Raw genomic sequence first — 23,868 nt, 5'->3', positions numbered from 1 at the left:
AATTTAAGTCATTTTAATAACAATGAATAGTCACCTATGCGTTACAATATAAACATTTATATTGATTTAAATTGTGTTTAAATCACCTTTATTTAAAACCCATAAATAAAGCTGATATTGTTTAGACTTTTAATTATTTAAAACTGTATTACAGCAGCGCAATGCACAATGCAACGTAAGTCGCTATCTTTGTCTTCTGCGTAATAATGTTCACCTCTCTGTCCAGCAAATTAACAATAGTAATAATAATGAACTTTATTGTATATGGCGCCTTTAAAGGTGGCTCCTTAAAGCGCTTTACAGGATAAAAACAATAACAACAATACTGTTAGGCTGGGCAAACGATTTTTTTTTTTAAGAAATACAAAATGAGATATAATGATGTGTTCCGGCTTGGACATTAACGAAGAGCATAACGAAGGTCATAAAGGTCATAAACGATATTTAAAAATAAAAAAGATTACAAACGCCAGCAGAGAGAGAGACACACACACAGTTCTTCATTGTCAAAAACTAATTGTTTTTTACTTTGTCAGCACCCAGACAAATGCAAACGCGTTATTAATAAAATGCTTTTATTCATTCTTAATCGAACTCACAAGTTGTCATCTGCTGTTGAAGCTCTGTGAGACTAGACTCACACATGGCTAGACTTGACTATTTAACCATGAGATTATGTTTATGTTTATTAATCTTCCTTGTTATGCACTGAGAATGGTAAGCACCCCGAACACGGGGGCGGTGTAGCGGTCGGCTCTGGCTTTCCCATCTATACCGATGCACTGCAAGTACAACCCCCCTCTCTGCGGGAGTGCTGGTTGTGACAAATTAAATTGGTTTATTTTCGGTTTATTAAATACAGATATTTTCAAAGTAGAAGGGGGCGAGATTTCCAGCGAAAGACACCTCCCCCCCTCCAAAACCCAGTAAGTACAGTACTTACTAGTTAAGAAAGCTAGGCTCCTTAATGAAATCGCTTTAACATGCTAATGCGTTGGTGTAACAGTCCGGGCGTGGCAAACTTCTAATGTCTCCCGACTACGGTGAAAGGAACCCTTCTTTCATTGGAAGACAATGAACATATTTTACCCGTACATGAGAATATAATGCTGGCGCGTGGGCGCGGTGGGGTGCTGTACCAGCTGTCAAAAAAAGTTTTTTTTAAAAAAAGTCAATTGAGTGTCCATAATATTGCAGTAAGTGAAAAGACCGCGGGCATTCTTCCTCCCCCTACATTCTCAGAGTAGAATAGAATTTATTATTAGCACAATTTATTACAGTGCTAAATTTAATTTTATCGATTACTAATAATTTATGCTAACACCCAGCTTTCTTAACTAGTAAGTACTGTACTTACTGGGTTTTGGAGGGGGGGGTGTCTTTCTCTGGAAATCTCGCCCCCTTCTACTTTGAAAATACCTGTGAAACGGGTTTAATTCCATATTAAATTCCATTTTAATTCCATATTTAATTCCTTCACTTCTGCATAAGCTTTCTGGAGGAACAGTGGATGGGATGCGGCTCTTTCTGGGAATACTGCAAATTCACAGGTGCCTGACTTGAAGGAATTCACATTATCATATTCACATATCACCCCCCTCTCTCTCTCTCTCTCTCTCTCTCTCTCTCTCTCGCTTGCCCTCCCCCCTGTGTATTGTCTGTTTAGGGCAAGCGAGAGAGAGTGTACCCATCGGTCAAGCTAATAAAGCACCTTGAATTGAATTGAATTGAATTGTGTGCTGTCCTTTGACAAAACAAGGCTCGCCAGATAATGTGAATCGAAACCTGTTTTTCTAGCTTTTAAAGTCGTGCGATGTGTAAGCAGGATTACATCATTATATCTTACATTTGAAAAATACATAATATAGCTCCCAAACAAACGCAAACGTGTTTTTAATAAAATGCTTTTATTCACTCATAATCTGACAATTTCAGGAAGACTAAGGAAGGACTAAGGAAATTGTCATCTGTTGTTGAATCTCTGTGAGCTCAGTGACTTTGAGACCACTTGTTATCCCAAGTTGTTTGAATCGCCACAATTCAAATAGAGAAAAAAGAGCTGACTGACAAGATTTAAGATGTGGCTGTCAATGTTGGATTAAAAAAAAACACATTGCCTGACGTTAGTTGCATTGCTTGAAAAATAATTTTATTTCCAGAGACTGGATAAGTAATTCAAGTGTTTTTTTAACTTCCTGAAAAACAAGTAATAATTTAACAATATGTGCAAACATTTTTTTTTTATGATATGTCGCTGTTGTGAATGTCTGTGGAGTGTATCTTATTTGCCTGTCTGACCTGATTGTGCTCTCTCGCTCGACCCCCCCCCCCCCCTCTCTCAATTCAATTCAATTCAAGGTGCTTTATCAGCATGACAGATGGGTATAATCAGTGTTGGGTATTTACTTTGTAATCTGTATTGCTTTGAGATGCCACTTTTAAAGGTGATATATAAAATCAAGGCTTTAACTTGCTTTAACTCTGCAAGTCTGAGTTCTTGTGTCCGTCCTATCCGAGCCCGAAAGTATTACAATATGTATCTTTATAGCAGGTGGTGTACAGCTTTTTAGTATAGATTACACTTTTCTAAAATGTAATTAAAAAATAAAAACGATTACAATCTAATCTTTCCACATTTGATCCCAAGATCCCAAGAAAAATAAATCTAAACGGGGAGAAAGCTATGCTGAAAGTTTATTAAGATACTTAGAAGACAAAGATATTAATTAATGTTGCATTTGTCTGATTGTGAATCAAAAAACACATATATTTAAACACACGTTTGCGATATAAATCAAAACGCGATTTAAATCAATATAAATATTGTAACGCATAGGTTACTATTCATTGTTATTAAAATGACTTAAATTCGATCATGTTGTGATATTTAGAAATATATTGTTTGGTGCGAGTGAAGTTTTATTTAATCTCTGACCCAGGGAAACGTTTTATTTTTTCAAATAAATGTTTGTTAAAAAAAAAGTCATGGCTCCGGCTGGATTCCGGCTTGTGTTGCGGTACATGAATATAATGATATCGTTATTAATTTCTTTAGATACGCGATTCCATATTATATTCCCTATTAATCAAATTCTAAAAGTATGCTTGTTGACTCCGGTATCACGTTAGTTAAAGACTTCGATGCTTAAAATGTTTAGGGAGAAATGGAATACTGGTGTGTATTTTTTCCTTTTAAGTACCGAGACCAGCCATATACTGTATGTTTATGTTCCAAAATTAATATTGTTTATGGCCTTCACACGCGTTACAATATGCGCCTTTTCTTTTTATGCTCAGCTACTAAGATTTCCCTTCAGTGGTAAAATTCCATATAAATATTCAATACTAAAATGGGCACAGTAAAGACATTAAATCTTTCTACGACCGACCAACGCACCACAAAAGCCATCTGTCCAGATGACTCTTACTCTAGGAGGTTTCGTGAAAAAGCACATTCCGCTGCTGTAATACAGTTTAAAATAATTAAAAGTCTAAGCAGTATCAGCTTTATTTATGGTTGTCATTTAAAAAAAGTCAGAAGCCGCACTCAAAATGCAATTTAGCGCTTTCTGGCAAGAGGAGAAAAATCTAAAAAAACGTTTTCGCAGCCTAAGAGGGGAGGTCTGCTCTCAGTGACAGCTGACAATCCTCCATACACTCAAGTGAAAAATTAATAATGCCAATGTAAATGTCATATTTACAATTTGTTGATAATAGAAATGTTAAGTTCGCGAAAGCTTTGTGATAGTTTACCCAGGCAGCAAAAGATCAGCTACACTGCGAAGATGCGACACCAAAGATATGATTAATAACCTTTTAAATCTGAAGGGAGATCTAAAGGGATCCCCCCCGACACGATAGAAGCAGAAGTCACTGAATTGTCCATAATATTGCCATTTTATTTTTTTAAAGAAATGTTTGTTAAAAGAAAAGTCGTGGCACCAGCTGGATTTGAACAGCCAACCTGTCACTTACAAGTCGGGCACGTAGACAACAGCACCACCCGCAAGGTCACGTGAGGAGTGGTGAAACAGCCCTACACATACAGTATCAACAGACATTGTACAGCGTGTACTATTTTTGTGTTGCAGTACATGTATATAATTATATCGATATTAATTTCTTTAGATACGCGATTCCATATTATATTCCCTATTCATCAAATTCTAAAATTATGCTTGTTTACTCCGGTATCGAGCGTATTCGCAGAAAAGCTTAAAACTACCACTTTTTATACACGTTATTTCACATGTTAGTTAAGGACTTCGATGCTTAAAATGTTTAGGGAGAAATGGAATACTGGTGTGTATTTTTTCTTTAAAGTATCACGACCAGCCATACTGTATACAGTTTACATACTGTAATACTGTATGTTTATGTTCCAAAATTAATATCGTTTATGGCCTTCACACGCGTTATGCTCCTATTCTTTTTATGCTCAGCTACTTAGATTTCCCTTCAGTGGTAAAATTCCATATAAATATTCAATACTTAAACGGGCACTGTAAAGACATTAAATATACATATACATACTGTATACAGTACAGTTTGCATACAGTAATATGTTTATGTTCCAAATCAATCTCTTTTATGAGCATGTGAAAGGCATGGTAAATCAGAGATTCTCAAAAATTACTGTACTGTACTTTGCATTATTGGAAACAAATGCATGATTGCGAAATGCTGTGGTGTTACTTTTACAAAGACGGTCAATGAAAAATATCTTCGGTAAAGACTTTGATGGCGACAGCTCAAACATGAGAGGTTGAGCTTTATTAGCTCCACCTTGCGGAAATTCCGAATACTATTATTTTACTTGCAGTAAATGCGATATCATGCGGTACTATGCAAGAATATACGGTATTAATACGGTACACCGCGTCAAGCGCACCGCAAAATAATGCGGTATCGCCCGCTTGTTTTGAATGGCTGCATCTGTATATATGACTATAAACTCCTCTACTCAGATGATCGATGACCAGAATAATCCAATTACAGTTAAACACAATGATTGTTGTGTGAAGTAAATTCTATTAAGAAATTGTTTGTAACTTTTATTATGCAATTATTAATACAATCAGTTATATAACCTTGCTGTTTCAGAAGAGCCATTTAGACAAGATGATTACAGCTGGTGTTGCTTGTCCCTCACAATCTTTTCATTTGTTTGGCTATTTTGTTTGGTGTACATTAAGATCTGCAGGGAACTGGCCACGTTGGCTACTATTTCTTCTCTGTCCTCATCCCCGCCAACAACCTCTTCAATACGGAAAGGAAATGATTGTTTAAAATGTCATAAACTGCTGAGGAGCTGACATCATTACCACTTCATGTATTTCTGAAGCTTGTATTTTTCAGAATTATCAATATCTTTCTGGGTCTCAATAAGCTCACATTTCAATTATTCAAATTATTCATCTCCGTAAAGTAATCTAAATTACAAAGCGAAAATTGATTTTCCTTTAATATTGTCTTATTTCCTTTAATACCCAGTCCTGTGAATTTCTGACAAGAAAAGTGGATCCATCCAGTGCTTACAGCACATCAAGTTGTTCTCTGCCCTTTTGGTCTATATTTTCTACAGTTTTCTTGTGACTTTCAGTACAGTTTAGCTGGATTTCAATAGGCACGCTCGTCCATACTATTCATCCTATACTCCAGTTGTTAATTTCACTGGTGGCACAAATGTAACACATTAACAACTAATACCTCTGCACCAATACACTAAATTATAAACAGCTCAGTTTAATAAAAAAACAACATTTAAAAAAATTCCAATTATGGATTAAAACTTAACTCAGCTACAGGACAAAACAATTTTCACTATTACATTTGAAGGATTATTTCAAAGATGTGTGGAATTCAGAGAAAATATACTAAACATATTAATAAATATTTAAATATGTATTTATAAATATTAGCTGGTGGAAAACAAAAATAACCTAATAGCCTTGCAACATTTATGTACAACACACACATATGTATTATACTTGCAGAAAATCTATTTTTAAAAAGAAATATCAAACTTCATATAAGACATTATTCTTACAAAATCTGCAGCAAGTATTTAAACTGACTTGTCATGAGTATCCTGATAGGAAAAAAGCTAAAGAAGTAATAGAGGTGAAAACTTATTGTACCTTTCCTCCTTCACACCATGGGCTTAGTGTGTTTCTTGAGTCTCCTTAACACATAACTATTTCTGGTTTAAAAATTTGTAAAACACTGGAATAAGAAAGATACCTCACAATTGCAAATCATCTCCATGCATTCATTTTTGTTCTATGAAAACAGTACATCTGGGGATAATATTTTGCCAGAGAAACCTGTTGGCACTAGTTAATCAGTAAATACACTGTTTTTTAACAATGGTTTATGTTCAATCAGACACTGTAGACAGGCCCTGGAAATAATCAATTACAGATTTAATGACAAAATAGCGATTTTTTGCTTTTCAAAACATTTGTAACTTTATCTTTGCTTATAGTGTAATTAGCCACCCATTAAACAATCTTATTTAAAGAAAAAAATATTTAACAAGAAAGGGATTAAAAATATTTTTGGAACAGTTTTGAAATACATTTGTTTTACACCAGACAATAATGATACACTAATGTATTTAATGATACAGTTAAGCTTAACAATGCTGCCTGCATTTGTATGGCAATACAAAGTATTTCAGAATGAGATGACAACTTTGACATTAGCCGTGCTTCCCATTTCTACACAATGCAATTTTGTGATATTGGAATTTCAAATACAGAATTTCCAAGTGTAATGATCTCCATATGCGCGCTTTAAAACAGTGAAAGTTTTCAAAACAGTTAAGTGACAATTTGCGTAATAGTTAAACATCTGCATCCCTTTAAGAGGTACAGTTCTATACTTAAATTAATGATCAAATTAAAATATAATTTAAGAATATATTAATATATGTTATTGTTCTTGAAATACTAATTTCTGATTTATTTCAGACTATAGTTCTGTATGTTCCATACAATCAACTGGTCAAGCTGCATGTTTTCCTAAACAGACAAAATTAATAAGACATAAAAATATTAGACCCTATATACTTATACAACTTCTGTGACTGTCTGAAATGATATATGTAAAAATATTGAATTGATTCACTGATTTATTGAAAATTAGCTCACGTGAGGAGAACTGTCTATTAACTATAAGAAAGACAGTTAACTGTAAGAGCATCCCTGTAGAATGATATGCATAATTCAAGTGATCGAAAAGAGAGAGAAGCTTACAATGTATGTGAAGGGGCCTAGAGATAGCTCCGTGAAATTGGCCCCCCTACAAACAGCACAAACAATGAAAAATAGAGTTTGTGCTTCTTTTGTTTCTGAGTTTAGCACCTTTGTCTTTCGGGGTTGTGACATCACTCAACCCTCCTACAATGGCTCTGGAGAATTGAACCAGGGTGAGTTTCCCGAAAACGATTAATCTTCGAGATGAGCAACTTTATGATGTACATATGTAATGTACATGCTACTTTTTTGAGTGTTTCCCAAAACCTCTCTTAATGGGTCATTGTATAAGTGAGCATAAAGTACTTCTCTGTTAACCCCACCCCTGAAGTCGCTTAGCAAAAAGCATCAAAAGGTCATTTGAAAAACAATCATTTGACAATACTTTAATTATAAGGTGTCATTTTATGTCATTCAGTGGGATGAAATAAAGTTGTGAATATTAATATAGCCAGCAGCCATATCACCCTACAACTCACAACTGGCAACCCACTGAAACTAAGCAGGTGTGAGCCTGGTCAGTACCTGGATGGTATCTGCCATCATCTTTCACAGCATGTATGGTTTACAGTTGCAGGCAAGAAACAACTGCCAGTAAATCAATGGCAAAGATGTCATGTGTATGGTGACCTTCATACCACATTGCTGTAGCTGATCCCCCACATTATTTTCTACTTGCAACACTCAACATCTTTCCAAACTCTTTTTGTTGAAATAATCTGACAAAAATATAAGCTCTGTAACAAAAAAAAGTTTCTTCACCCTTTTTGATGATTTTATTTAGTCACTCCTGACAACCTTTATTTTTCCTCCCACCTAATTCTAAGTCAGAAGTCTGTTGGGTTTTTAAAATTCTGATACATTAAATACCACATCATTTTAAAGTTATTTAAAACTTAGTTTCTGCTCCTGCTTGACCTCATTATTTTCTCCTGCAGCACAACAACACACTCTTTTCCTGCCTTGTCTCACCATTTTCTCCAGTGCTGCAGTTCTTCTTTGGATACTGATATGCTTTGAGACATGTTTTATCTATATATTTTTATATATTACTAAAATGTTTCCTATTTACATTTTTCAACTTGTCCTTATTAAAAACAAAACTCTAAAGATGAAGTAAAAGGGGTTATATATAACCTGTGAGAAGAAACAATGTTTTTATTGAATTTATACAACCCATTTGAAATTGTATAAGTTTGAAGAACTTACTTGTAACTTTTGGTAATTTTCGCTCCAATACGTTATTGCCTGTTCAGATTTTAAGTCATGTTTCTGTAAAAAGATAAGATAAAAATGTCCTTAAATAATGATTCTTTAATTCACATTATACATGTAAAGTACTAATGTAATTATTTTCATTATCACAAATAGTAGATTTAACACATTCATATTTTATATTTCATTTTGGATTTTAAATACCATCCTAGAAATGAACGTAAACAAGCATTCTTAAAAGGGAAAGCTAAAATTATATAATAATATTCATACTATAAACATGAAAAAGATTTAATTTCAACTCTGAAAGCAGGCTTGTATAGCAGTGTGAACTATGAGTAAAATTTAATCAAACATATTATCATATTTTTGTTTTTAATTTTCCTCCCTAAAATCTCTTTGTTATTTGAAATTTGAAGACAAAACATCTACACTTCTCTCTAGTACCTTACTGACAAAAAATAAAAGCTATTAAATTTGGGACTGGGATGTCATCTCTTTCTAAATCAATTCCTTCTCTCTGCAAATTTTGACAGTGTACTGTACATGCCTTTGTACACAAACATGTCTAGGGTTTGTGGTAGTATAGGTTTAGATATATTGTGAAACACTTTTGAAATGGAAACTATAACTGACAGCTCCTTTGCCTTTCAGAAACAAAAATGAAAAAAAAAACTAAATGTTACAATGTTACAATATATTCAATTTACATTTAAATTGAGTAAGATATTTGCATGAAATAGCAAATATACACTAAGACATTGACTGTTGACAATTGTATGTTTTTGAATAACTAATTTTCACAACAAAACTTCAAACATCTATTTTTACTTCTTATTGCCTTGTATTGAATTATTTATCTGTAAGCAGCACAGTGCTTGAAATATTGTACATGAAAAAAAAAGAAAAACAGGACACAGGAGACTAACATTTCAAAGACATTTTATAAAGATAAGGTTTCATCACTTTGTGAAACTCAATTTCATTTTTCTTGCCTCTTTTATCAGCATTTAAAGGCCTTTATAATTTATTTTAAGCATGGACTGTACCATAAAAGTAAGTAATTAGATGCTGTTTCCACAAGCTCTTACCTTGGAGGGGGATGGTGGCACAGATTTAAAGCCCTCCATTTTATAGTCATGTCTGGTGGTTGAGATCAGCTCTCTTGGAGCAGAACCAGGGTTACATTCCTCTAATACCTGTTCACTGTTAGAGGAAACAAGCAACAGATCAACACATGGCAGTTTAAAATAAGCTCCTATTATAAACCTAAAGTATTCTATCCTAGTGGGGAGTGTTTTTATTAAATTAATTATGCTGTATTTGCAACTTTTAAAACTGGTACTGGCTTTAAAATAAAAAGATATACTTAAGCATAAATTTGGAAACTTTACTGTGCAGCACACAAAGAGGATAAGATTTAATCTCTCGAATGTTAAAACTGATAATAGCACACATTTATTTGGTAGTTTGATATTAGGTATTTAAAAATAAGTTTGAAAAATTACATATTCCTATTTTTATGGTGCACCCAAGGGTTTTAAAAAGTCAGTATTTGTTCTACCACCTCAGAAAAATCTACAATGAAGAAATGCACATCAACAACAACAATAATAATTATACTTAAATTTATTTTTTTATCTTCCTTACATTAAAAATGGCAAATATTTTTTAAAAATACACTGCAATACATATAGTACAATGGTTTTGCACTGCATATGAAAGTACAAAATCTAAGCAACAGTTCATATAACAGCACTAACCATGCTGGTATGGATATGTTTTATTAGCAGAGTTGATATTTCCTTTTTCTTAAGGGAAGAGACAATAGCTGGTTGTGAACAGCTCAAAAACAGTCCAGAGCTATATCAGTGTTGTGTTAGGGAATCTACATTCCCAACTGGAGGGTTCATCTGAGGTGTCCCTGGGAGGCTTCTGCAAGGAGAAGCCAATCCAGGGCTTGAAAAGAATCAGGTGTAGTTTCTCAGTAAAACTGAGACTGACAGGCCTCAATTGAGTACACCTGTTGACAAAAGCGATGAGAGCCGGCTGGTATAAACCGGAAAGGAAAGAGGAGAAGGGGCTCTTTGAGAAGAAGAGGGAAGAACTTTAGAGGGAAGTGAAAAAAACACTATAGTTAAACTATTATTATTTAGAGATTTGGAATTAGTTCAAGGACTCTGATAGGAGTTACTGTAGATTTGTAGTTTGGTTATTTCTTTAGAGAAAAGACTGAGAAACTGAGAAAACAAGCTTTGTAATGGAACTTAAATTTATTGATTGGCTATCTTACATGGAGCTACTCCAGAATGATCTGTTAAGATCAATAACCCAATTTTAACATTTCCACTGTCAAATCCAGATGCAGGCAGTATTAAACACTTGAGCAAAGACTAAAGGTGGTAAAAAAGTAGGAAGTGCTTCCTGGATGTAAAAAAAAAATCTTGAGGAGTTAGTCTGGGAAAGAACTAAGGTAATATGTTTGGAATTGGCCTCTTATACCTAGTGCTCCACTTGTTACTACCACAAATGGTGTCTGTTAAAAGCAATCTATCCTGTTTCATTCAGTTCACAGAACTACAGTTCTCCAAAACGATCTACTGTTCCAAAACTGTGCAGACTTTCAAAAGAAGTATTATATTATAAGTATTATAATAATGGTAACTGTTTTCACACCAGTATGAATTAGTACACGGGGAAACAATTCCTTTTAGGCCACAAAATGGGGCTATGGAAGTAGACTGTCAGAGATCTGGTTTCTGCTTCATGGTCTGTAATCTTGGGTTACTCTTTTTCTGGTATTGTAGTGATGGCATGAGGAAATATAACAGTCAGATTACAATACAAACAAATATTTATAAATACATGTTTATTTTTAAGGTATCTGCCAGTAACCTACTAATCCTCTGTGGAATCTATAGATTGCTGTTAAATCTGATAATTTTGTTTAAACCCCAAAAGTAAGCACAGAACCAGACTGTGTTTTACATTTCTGCATTTCTGATACTAGGACCACATAGTTGCTCTAGGCACCTCAATAATGTGTAAGTGCAGTGGTGTTAATTTCATCCTTCAAAGCCTCTAGCAACAATTTGGAATCCAACATACATACTAAATAGTAAATAAAATTGTGGAAAAACAGTTCCACATTTAAAACAAGGTCCCCATTTATTTGTAGTACATGAAGAATGCTGAAAACAAACTACTTGAGCAGGGATTAGAGAATTAACAAAAAGTGCACCGACTTTGAGCTCTGCACTAAAGTAATAGGAATTTGTACTTGCATTTTATATCAGATACTCTGCCCTGGTTACCACAAATGGTGTGTCTCTTAAATACCTTTTACATTCATAATACAAACAGTACCCTTACACAAGTGTGTATGAACAGTTTTCTTAAAAAATAGTTTATTTTGTGAAATAAACTGTAAGAATAGTAATGGTTTTCACAATAGTAAGAAGAAACCTGCTCATCTTCTGACCACAAGAGAATGCTAACACAGACCAGTGGTTATCAGGTTTTTGTTTTGTTGTATGGATTTTTGCCAATATCCTGTTTTGCCCATATCCTGTTTGTTCAGCACACTAAGGAATGTAAACATAAAATAATAATAATCATTACTACTTCTAAGATAGCTTTAAGTCATGTATGCAAAAATTAAAAAAATAAGAAATTGCAATACTTATATAAAGAGGTATGTATTCAACATGGGTGTAATCATTATGAGACCAGGTTAGTGACAATATGTCAACAGGGAAAAGATAGGGAAAGAAGAAAGCAGCTACAGTATTTATGCAGGTTAGAATCTTTAGGAATGTCGGTGGCCATCTTGCATGGGCAGGTAAAAGTTATAATATTCCAAAACCACTGGGCAGTGAATAAGTTAAGTTTAAAAATGGTATGGAAAAAAGAAAGGAGTTACTTTCTTCAGAAATTATAGTATACACATACTGTATCAGTTTAGACTGGAGCTATTCAACAACTAAATATATACAACATACTGTACCTACAGAGAATATATTACAGTTATTCAACTGTCATAATTAAAAAACTTGTATACCATATATTTTTGTGCAGTATTTATTCCACAAGGATGAGAGTGGTTCCATTCACAAATGTTCATACTTTTACTCTTTTTGAGCCTTGTCAATAAGTATCCAGAGTTCACACCTTGTCTCCCTGTTAGCCAGTGTCAGCAAGTCAAAACCCTTCTTTTCATTGAATGAATTCTTGACAGCTTTCCAGACTGCATTCCTGTAGTGTCATAGTGAACATTTTAAAAGTATTCTCCTGAGAAGAAAAGTATCCTGTTGTTTTGCACATCTGTGAATAAAGCCAGTGACATCAGGATTTTTCATTTTGCTTTTCAGAAGGAGATTCTGGCCAATCAGAATAATTTCAAATCTAGCATTTTCATTTTCCAGCACACCATGAGGTTTGAAATTCCAATGCATTTTGTATTGTTCAAATCCCATTATCTTCTTTTTGTATGTATGTACTGTATCTAATCTTCACACAACGTTCAATATGGTCGAATTCACCTTTCACTTGATTGACTTCTACAAAGAAAATACATTTTATTTTTTAACTTTAGTATTTTTTGTAATTAATTAAAGTAATTAAAGCCGAAGTAAATCATCTTAGCAAAACTTGCATTAAGACAATTATTGTCTGAACTGCATTAAGTATCAGAAAGATAGCTGCCAGCAAAATAATAAGTCTCCAGCTACTGCACATGGCCCAGACACTTGTATAGCTGTGCAGATTGTATGCCAAAGTAACATTCACTCGTTTTTCTCACTGAGACTCTTCGATTCTGAATTTGTATACAGTGGTTATGTTTAGGTACATAATAGCTTGTTGGTGTACATTATTTAATTTTCACTGCATTTCACAATTGTTAAATTACAAAATAATTGTAATGCTTGGCCAAATCTTTTTAAATGTTTCCGTTACAACCTTCCTAAAATATGGAAATGTGAACTTCAGTTACAGCATTGTTCTGTAGTGTGAGATTGCTTGCTTTTGTGACTTGTCTAGTCATCATCTTCATTCCATCATATAACCAGGTACATGCAAATAAGCATCGTATACTTATACATTTATCCTAAAAGAAATGATGAATCTAAAAGAATATTTCTGAGATAGCAATTCTCTGTAATTCTGAATAGTAAAACATTAATAAAAAAAGCATTTTGCACACAAATATCTTGTGTGGTCATATTGTCCTTTTTTTACAAATGCTATTGATTAACTTTTCCTTTTTTAAAAGTTGATTTTAGATGCCTTCTAACAGCTTAAACAACAGTTTTTACTTCGTGTTTATTAGAGATATGAGATCCCATCCTTTACATACTTGTACTGTTATTCATACAATTCTACAATTCCTTTATTCCACTATATTAATATTAAATGAAGGTAGCCTTCCTCAAACTAGAACATGGGTGGCATCTTTTGGTTTGAGTGTACATCTACAGTCTTAGATGAAGTACTTGAATGAGTACAAGGATGCAATGGAATCATCTAGATCAAACTACTTCTCCCATATCATTGTGAATAACCTAGATACCCATTTATTTCCATCAACTGTCCCAATTACATTACCTTCCTCATCCCAACTTTACAACAGTTTTTTATATTTTATTTTACAACCAAGATTGACAATATCCAGCATGTACCACTATTACACCTTATCCCTGCATGCCTGTTTTTATTGGTTCTCCTCTTTCTTGTTTCTCTATTCCTATAGTATATCCAATCCAATCCTTGCCTTGTCAACCAGACTATGCCCTATTCCTGATTGCTGTGTGCTGAGCAGAGTTTTTTTTAAGTGTATAAATACAGCAAGCAACCATCTGAGTCCACTTTAGACCATGAGTTGTTGCACTTCTTAAAACAGGCACAAGGTAACAGTTTAATTACAATATTAATATTTCTTTAAATATCAGATGGTTCCAAAGCAAAGAAAGGTAACAGGGAGACAACAGTTAAAAGGCATTTTAAAAATCATGTCTCAGATAAAATTTCAAGGATCACGGAGCAATATGATCACCCAAAATATATGTACTTATTTGTTCTACTTAGTGTATAGTCCAACTTTATAATTTAATTCTGTTCATTTTGAGCTAATAACCTGTCGTGCACATAATTGATGTATGCACACAATAAATAATTATTAATACCAAAGATAACTTCATAAAAATTAAGTTATTTTAATAAGAAAATAAGGATAAATGCTTCTAAAGAATTTATTAACAGCTTCATATCCCATTTTTATAAAAGATTTGATTTTTTAATCATTCTCATACAGGCCAGAAAATACAGCAAAAGCCTATTATCACTTTCACATGATCACACCTGTGGTTAAGCAAATATTGGCAAAACCAAAAGACTTTCAACCAGGAAACTAAGTAACATTCTAGATTTCTTTTTTAAGATCATTGACAGTAGACTGAAGAAAAAAAATCATTTTAATTCAGTTAAAATTTTAAATTTTCAGCTTATTTGATTTTAATAATGGGTGGCACTGTAGTGCAGTGCTCAGAATTGTTGATTTGCAATGCTGGGTTCAGTTCCTGGGGTGCTATCTGCATTTTTACATATTAGATAAAACGGTTAGAAAATGGATGTATGTTTTGTATTTTTAATTCATAGTAATCATTCAGCTTACTAGAACCAACGGCAAATTTCGAACAACATATTTTTCCAAACATACAGGATTAAAATCCAAAAAAGGAAATAACTTTCAAGTGTTTCCATGGCTATAATATGAGAGGGTATTTTTGTTCCTTACTGACAGCAATTAACATTATTATGGTTGAATGCATTCAACTGTCCACTTAATTAAAAAAAAATAAGTCATTAAATCATTTCCAGACTGTAAAATTACATTTAACATAGGTTTGTTTTTGTAAAACCTGTGCTATCTGTGTGATAAATTTGCAACACTTCTCAATCTTGCCAATCCTTGACGAGGTATTAAGTCATACATTTGAAATCAACTTTAAGGCTCTTTGACAGGTTAATCTAAAACTACTCCAATGTTAGGGGAGAACCTTTTACTGTTGTTTTAAAACTGTTGTTTATATAGTTTGCAAAAAAAACCTAGGGGCCTTTTATGCCCACTGCTGTCAGCTCTGTGCAAAGTTGAATTCACACCAAATTACTTGACTAGCTGGTCGTACTGTATGTTTATAATGCTTGTGCATCTGTTCTTCCCATCACATAAAGTAAACATGAGAAACACAGCCAAGGAAATGAGACAGACACCTTCCAGTTCCTCAAAGGCAAACAGATGGTTCACATGTGGTCTCTACACACTCTTACGCCTACCATATCCAATCTTATTTGGGATTATCCCATAAAAGTCACTTGCCACAATAGACTGCAGAAAATGTACCCCATAAATGCCTTAAGAGAGGAAAAATTGGATTATTTATGTTCAGTTAATAAAACATTAAAGTGAGTCTAAATGGATAAAGTTGTGAGCAGCATGTTTTTACTTTGAAATTTGAGATAAACATGTAAAATTCACCTTCTAGGTTTATAGTTAAGCTGTGCTGTTTGAGAGTGGAGTAAAAGCAGTAGTGTAATGGTTGGACTTTCCCCCAGATGCAGTCAGGAACAGCTTTCCTCACGATGGAAAGCCAAGCGTTAATCAGTTCTCTGTAATGGAACACAGTAGGAAACTACAACCATTACAACGAATAATCAATGATATATGTTCTATTAGAAAATGATAATTGAATCAGCTTGCTCTGACAAACCATCTTCAAAATTTCTTTATTCTCAAGTAAATGAAATGTAATTTCTGAAGCACTCTTTAAATCATCAAATGCCTTTAAGGTTTTGAAGAAAATGATTTAATTGGTCCAATTTGGCAAGTAATGAGTAAAGACTATTTTAAGTTACATTTAAGTAAAATATGAAAAACCTAAATTAGAAATGATGAACAGTTATAGGAATGATAAATATGGTGTATTGAACATCCAAACAGAACAATGTGTTCAGCAAAAATATTATTCAGCAAAATACATACGTCAATAACAAAAATAACGATTCCTATCTATAAAAGTAATATCAAAACAGCGACTCCTTGGCCCACCAGACAAATGAGCATGTTGCCTGATTGGGGTGCATGACACTTAATTTTCCAAGAAGCCAATTAAACTACCATTATGTCTTTGGAATAGAAAAAAACAAATGTCTGGGAGGAATCTGGAACACTTGGTGAAAACCTAAGTGAACATAGGGAGAGCATACAAACTCCACACAGAGAGGATCTCAACTCCAGAATTAAACTTTGGGCCCCAGCACCGTGAGGCAGCAATGCTAACCATAGTGCCACTATGCCATCCTCTTTGTGAAAGAGATAAACATAACTAATACTAACGTATCCACTAAGACTGTCATCTTATTGCACATTATCACTGATTAAAAATTCATAATTGTATAGATCATATGATTTAAAATAGTTTGTTTCTGAAATGATTCTTTCACATTAATTTTAACTTTTTAATTTGATGTTTTAAAAATGTTCCCCCTTGCAATATAGTTGTTTTTACCAAATGCAGCCTCCTTATAATCCCCATCTATGAATTGGCTTCATCACTCTGTTCTCCTCCCCACTGATAGCTGATGTGAGGTGAGAGTACTGGTGCACTATGGCTGCAGTTGCATCATCCAGTTGGATGCAGCACATTGCTGGTGGTGGAAGAGAGTCCCCATTACCTGTAAAGCGCTTTGAGTGGAGTGTCCAGAAAAGTGCTATATAAGTTTCAGGAATTATTATTATTATTATTATTATTATTATTATTATTATTATTATTATTATTATTATTATTATTATTATTAAAAGTAGTAGTAGTTGTAGAATCCTAAGTATTTTTACACAAAACGTGAACTGGGCAATGCATATATTTAATTATCATGGAACAAGTTAATGGGCTATTTTTCCCAGATAAACTAAAACAGAATAACTCCATTCACACACTTAAACTGTTAGCTGTTTTTTATTTATTTTCAAATCCAAATTGGGTCTATTTTTAAAAAATCCATCTGTTGCAAATACGTCATTGTCTGATTTTAAGGATGTGGTATGATATAATTTTGTAATAGACCACTGGTCTGTTCATTTACTGCAGATTGAAAATCCTAAGAAAGAGATGAATAAATTGCTAGTCTTTTAAAGTAATTTTGTAGAAAGGTTTCAATTCTGGGTTGATTTTCACTTTTTTTTTTGTTAACTGTTATACACTACAACTATAGTAAGGAAATAGCTACGGAAACTAATTTTGACCAAAGTATATAACAAACCAAAAACAATAATATATCAAGTATAGTGCACTAAGAATCTGGCTTACACCATTTATTTAAATAATGATAATATTACCCAAAAATTAACAGCAAAAACATTTTTTTTAATTATTCTTACCTTATCGTTTTGTAAAGGTATTTCTCCAAAAGTTCTTCTCGTATTCCTGGAAACAAACCAAAAACAAAATTAAACAAGATGAGTACTGCTGTTTTTCTTTCTCTCACTTTTGCCTTTTAAACTTATACTGTATGAGTATATGGAAGAAGATTTGAGACAACAATTTATCCAATTTCAATTAAATATACTGTCATTAACAAATAGGAAACAAGATTTTAATTGTTTTAAACCTTGACTTAAAAAATAACACTATTACATGTCCTTTTTCAATATGATTATGATTATTTTGTATATTGATCTAGACTAAATTACACTTTTTTTATTTTCCATTGGCCTTTTAGTTCATATGGGAAATAGGCCGAAAGACTTAATTTATTTATGATAAAAGTCATATTTTTGGACAACCTCATGAATAACTATTATAATAGACGCATGCACATCCACTTTTTAACATAAGTGAAACTGGAAAAGCAGATCCTACTTGTGCAAGATGTACCACACCATGACTGCTACAAACTTGTATTTAACTGTTCATTTTTAGTTACAAAGTATTGTTTTCCATTAATCTTTAAAAATTCTAGGGGTTATTTTCTTCTCCACTAAATGGAAATGAATGGGGTCTAAGGCAATACATGCCTCTCTGCTTTATTCCAGGCTTTCTGGGAGATGTGTATGATTCTCGTACTGTTGTGATATCTGCCACTTTAGATATCAGATCCACAGAGAGAATTCCTTTGTGCCCATATCTGTGCATTTGAGCTTCACCAATATGTTCCTGTGATCCCAGATTGTCCAAGGGTGCTACTGCCCTCTGAAAAGATAGAGTGATATACAAATTTGTGGATGAATGAGATTTCAAGCCTTAGCAGTCAGCAAAAAGAAGGAAATATTTCGCTTTTTGGAATTAAGGAGATTTAACAATTCAGTTTTGTTATGGTGTAGGATATTGCAGCATCCTTATCGATTTAATTCTTTACATTTATTTAACAGAAATTCATACAAGTGATTGATATTTTTAATCGAACAATGCAGAGTAAAGTTTTATATTTGCAGACACACAACGAATAGGTGCATCTCCTCATTCCTATCTTTGAAATTCGATTTACCGCTTTTCTATTTACAGTTTCCAATGTAACTGTAATGTATGTATACAATAGAAAGTCTATAATGGATGTTTGGATGTCAGCAGAGTTCTATGACCATTTAAGTTAAGAGAGTGCATCTGTCTTTCACAATAAAAGAAATATGAAGGGGAGTACTCTTACTGGATGCATAAAAGGCTATTTAGATAATTGAAGTGTTAGATACTGTACAGGTGCTGAATCAATTAAAATATTAATTTGGTTTCTTATTTAAAATAATAATAATAATAATAATAATAATAATAATAATAATAATAATAATAATAATATATAAACATGCAGTCTACATTGTATTATATTTATCCACTGCTTGTTTACCACGCATGAACTCTTTCCCAGTCGTAATACTGTAATTGAAGGATGAAATCAACTTGATTTAATTGAAAACGGTATAAAATTGTCATTGTGCCATCCTGCGCTTATCTATATGGCATGTACTGTTCTGCTTATCACTCAAACCATTGTGTTTTTTAAAACATCCAACAACACACTCTTAAGGTTTTTTTTTAACTCTGAACTTTAATCTGCGACATAAGCAAAACTAACAAAACATGTAATATGTTAACTGACATTTTAGTGGTATTTTAACACAGAACTGATTAATGGTTTCCAACTGCACAACATCTTCACATTTAGAGAGAGATCAAGTTATTTCAGTGCCGAATCCCTTACATGCAAAATATGCAACACGTATTCACAAAATGTGTTTAATAAAGTGCGAATCTAATTACACTTAGTAGATCCATACATTTTACTTTGAAACATCCTCCAAACAGAAAATAATTCTTAACCCGGACGTTATTAACGAGCTACAGTAATTGAGGGGAAAAAAACCATCCTACAGTAACTGCATGAAGAAGTTACTTACCTCCTCGACCCAGTTATCCAAAAGGCATTTTCCTGTCGTGTTCCTACTATCCATAGACTTATCCACCGTGTTCATTTTAAATTATTTTTTGCGAGTGAAAAGGAAAACTAACTTAAACAGCACCTAAAAACAGCTATTACGTCGACTTTGCCTAAATCCAGTAACCATGGTGACAGTAAACAAACCATTTGTACATAGGTGTTGCTATGCTCACGCAACAATGGATTCATACAGTAATTAGCCTTAGGGTTTGAACCCAACACTTGTATTTATTTTCAATTAACTTTCTAACTTTGAAACGTACAAATGTCGAATTTAAGTGTTATTCTTAACACTCTTAAGTAACTTTCACTAAAATTTATACGAAACGACTTTTAGTAAACATTAATCTCAAGTACACTTCCATCGCAACATACTGTAGTTCCAGGACTTGATCCTATCCACCGAATTATTCATTACCTCCACTAAAACGTAAAGTGAAAAAATACACTATAAATTTAATAATAATATAAAATTATGCATAAGAAGCGAAAAATAAGATTTTAATAATATAACTTTAGCTCTTTTTACATTTTAAAGGAACTACACGAAGCCATTTGCCTTCGATTATTTCTGTCCCATTAGTGGAGGAGAGTCATATTAGACTTAGACTAATTTTATTCTAGGCGTCTGTAGAAGCAAAAATACTATATACAGCTGTCCAGTGTATAATGGGTACCTTAATCAACTTTGGTTTACGGTGGAGGCACAAAGCACTGAGTAATGAACATGCTTTGTTTAGTACAAATAATAATAAACATACTGTACAGTATATACTGTAGATCAGTCATGTTCCTTCAATATCACTTGCCACATTAAATATTTTAGGTACTATTATAAATGAAAAATAAAGCTACATACAGTAAAAGGTAATACAAAATAAATAAAAAATACCTGATTAATAATTAAGGGACAGATTACTACACAGAATACCAAATAAATAACAGAGAGCATGTTAATAAAAACATTTTATTGCACACCTTATCTATCTCTACTCAATAGCCGTATAGAATCTGAAGAAACATTCTTGTTTTTTTATTTAGAAAATATTACACAGTAATATTCACCACACATTGTTGTTGTAATTGTCATTACTTCCCCCATTTCTTTTTTTTTCAGTGTAAATATGCAAGTTCAAATAATGTAAGCTATAAAACTTAAACAAAGTATCCTATGTTATAAAATGGTTTAAAAAACACAAGGGATCAAAAGAAAGCACTTTCCGGGAAGCTGCCACCTCAGTTGACTGGTAATGACCTGAACTGCATATTTGAAACAGTTATGCTCTAATCAGAAACAGTCACCCTTTCTACTCCTCAAGGATGTGCAGCACTGTGTAAAAACAATGATACTTGAATAATTGCAGCTATCATAACAAACAGAGATTCAAATAAAAATAATAACAAGTACTTTTACAAAATTGCACTGTAACACACTCACATAAGCAGAGATAGTTTTTGATATGTGATTGTGTTGGTCATACAGTATATGACTTTAGTTTGCCTTAAACCTAGCATTAATACTAAAAGGTGATTTTTACAGGACACTTCATCAAAAAATACTTCAGGATCTGTCTTAAATTGTAATTCGATTTTTTTATTCATTTTGGCAGAAGTCAAGAAGAAAAAAATCATACTGTATGAATTAAGTCAGATTTCAGCTTTAAAAGAAGAAGTTGTATTTGTTTTTTTTTAATTTGGCTGAAAAAAGGACACAAAATACAGGCAACTATAAACTATTGTAGTGTAATCAAGTCTATTGATACAGTAAATCTCATTATTTGTTTTGATTATCATTTTCTGGTAACAAATTTTCTTTGTACAATACTGCTTTGTCTTAATAAGAGGTAATTAAAATGAACTATTTTAAGGTACTAGCCTAAAAATAGGTTTGTATAAACATCCGTTGAGGTACAGATGTAGATATTGGTCTTACATATGGGCTTAATGCCAATACTTACATATGTAACTTTATGTTTGTAAATGAAACCCAGTAAAATCCTCATAATGTGATGCTGTCACCACCAAGGTGTAGGGATGACATTCTCTGGGTGATGTGCAGTGTGAGGTTCCCGCCAAACATAGTTCTTAGCATTTAGGCCAGAATGTTCCATTTTGGTTTTGCCAAATCACCTAGCACAAGTCATCATTTTCTTCCGTGACCAGTTTTTTTAATTGCAAAATATGGTGCCAGGAGCCACTCCTGAGGTCTATACTCTACACAATCAGGTACCTTTAGAACCAGCAGTAACACTACAGGAAAAGAGAACAATCATCAACTCCTTACCCACTGTAGCAGCAAACCTGCCACATTTATTTTATCTGTGTAAGGAGAGAAAGGTCAGAAGTTCTCCAAGTACCAGCTAGATTCAGGAAATCTGAACCCAGCCTGGGATTGAAACATGTCGGGAGATGCAGGCCAGAGATTAATAGTCCCATCAGAGATCAAATTAAAGACCAAATCTAGTACTGTGGTCCAGCTCTCTACACCTTACCACCTGTGTGAAACTGACAGTGCCACGGGAGGATATATTAGATGAGGCATATGACAGGAAGAAGCTCTGGTATAGGAAGCTAGCAACTGAAGCTAACCGAACAATGAGGCTGGACAGTGAGGGCCACCCCGTAGAGGTTGGGTGACATGGATTTGTGGCAGCATCTCACACCAGTCTATTGCAGGAGCTAAGCATCTGCGGCAAGTCCTTATGTCTAATTATATCAGGGCTGATTCAGAAGCTGCAGAAAGATATGTCCTTCTGCTGGGCAGGCAAAGAGAGGTGGGTCTGGAATGTCAAAACCATCATTGAGCCTTCTGTAGATGTTGTGGGCTCATCAATGAAACATTGGAGATGGAGGGTGCCCACTTGAAAAGTCCATTCCCATGTCCCCACTTCATAAATCAACATTGTGACAAGAACCAGTGAAGTGTTAATCATCTCTGAGGTCCTATGTGTTAGAATTGTTACATGTTTACAGCATGACTTAAATGCTCTGTTGCTGTTTTTTCCATAATGGAATGCTTTGTGATACCCTGCCAGATTTGTGAAGTGCTTGAGATATTGTTGCTGTATGCACAGTTTGCCCAGCCTTGACCATAAAAGTCTGTAACTCTTTTAAAGTTCCCCTTGGCTCACTTGGTAGTTTCTCTAATTAGTCTCCTTGCTCAATCATTACATTTGAAGAGATGGCATGATATAGGCAGGGTCTTCGAGGTGCAAAACACCTTCCACTTCTTAATAGCAGGCTTTCCTGGGATTTAAGGGATAATCAAGGTCTTTGAATTTTCTGTGCCCATCCTCTGATCTGTACCTTTTCACAGCTTTGTTCTGACATTTTTTTTTAAATCTCCTTGGTGCTCCAGGTTGAGTCTTTGTATTGGGATGTAAATTAAAATATGTTTAAGTTGTTTGGTAGAACTGAAAATTAATCAATTTTTTGTTCTCTTGGAGTGATAGTGGCTATCCAAGCACTTTACTTTTTCATTTGTTTTCATGTTTATTGACACATGTATTTCCTTTCTTTTTTTCCTTAGGGATCCTTTTTTGTAAATTAAACACAAAAGAGGAGATAGTACATAAATTACAGTATCTCTTGAGATAATAACAAATTAAGACAGCTACCCTTTTTCTAAGTAATGTGAAGTCATTTTTTGTCATAAAGACATTGTAGATCTTATGTGCTTGGTGAAAGAGAAAATACAAAAAACAGACATCCAGTGAACTGATTTATATCACAGAAACAAATAAGACATACAGAAATAACTATCTGCACCAAATCATGCAAACCAGGTCCTTAAAACTAGGTTACCTGAAGTATAACACAATCCAATTACAGACAAGCAGAGAGAGGAAAGGCAAACCTGAAAAAAACCATCTTTGTACTTTATCATTCACTTGTTCATTCCTTTGCTTCT

General features: G+C 33.6%; 1 protein-coding gene across 1 annotated transcript in view; it reads right to left on the bottom strand.

The window, feature by feature from the left end:
• Positions 1 to 20,107, bottom strand: part of spag8 (sperm associated antigen 8) — a 39,206-nt gene extending 19,099 nt beyond the window's left edge. Inside the window, exons 1-5 of the mRNA XM_088629340.1 lie at positions 19,918 to 20,107; positions 18,544 to 18,718; positions 17,908 to 17,953; positions 9,566 to 9,680; positions 8,469 to 8,531 (exon numbers count right to left, since the gene is read on the bottom strand). Coding sequence (XP_088485466.1) covers positions 8,469 to 8,531; positions 9,566 to 9,680; positions 17,908 to 17,953; positions 18,544 to 18,718; positions 19,918 to 19,992 — 474 coding nt within the window. The 5' untranslated portion in view covers positions 19,993 to 20,107. The remainder of the gene's footprint in view (positions 1 to 8,468; positions 8,532 to 9,565; positions 9,681 to 17,907; positions 17,954 to 18,543; positions 18,719 to 19,917) is intronic.
• Positions 20,108 to 23,868: the final 3,761 nt, after the last annotated feature.

This window comes from Lepisosteus platostomus, chromosome 4 (genome assembly GCF_059453375.1).
Source record: "Lepisosteus platostomus isolate fLepPlt1 chromosome 4, fLepPlt1.hap1, whole genome shotgun sequence".
In the NCBI taxonomy this organism is placed as follows: Eukaryota; Metazoa; Chordata; class Actinopteri; order Semionotiformes; family Lepisosteidae; genus Lepisosteus; species Lepisosteus platostomus.
Note: the sequence above shows the minus strand (reverse complement) of the source record. Positions and strands in the feature narration are given on the sequence as shown.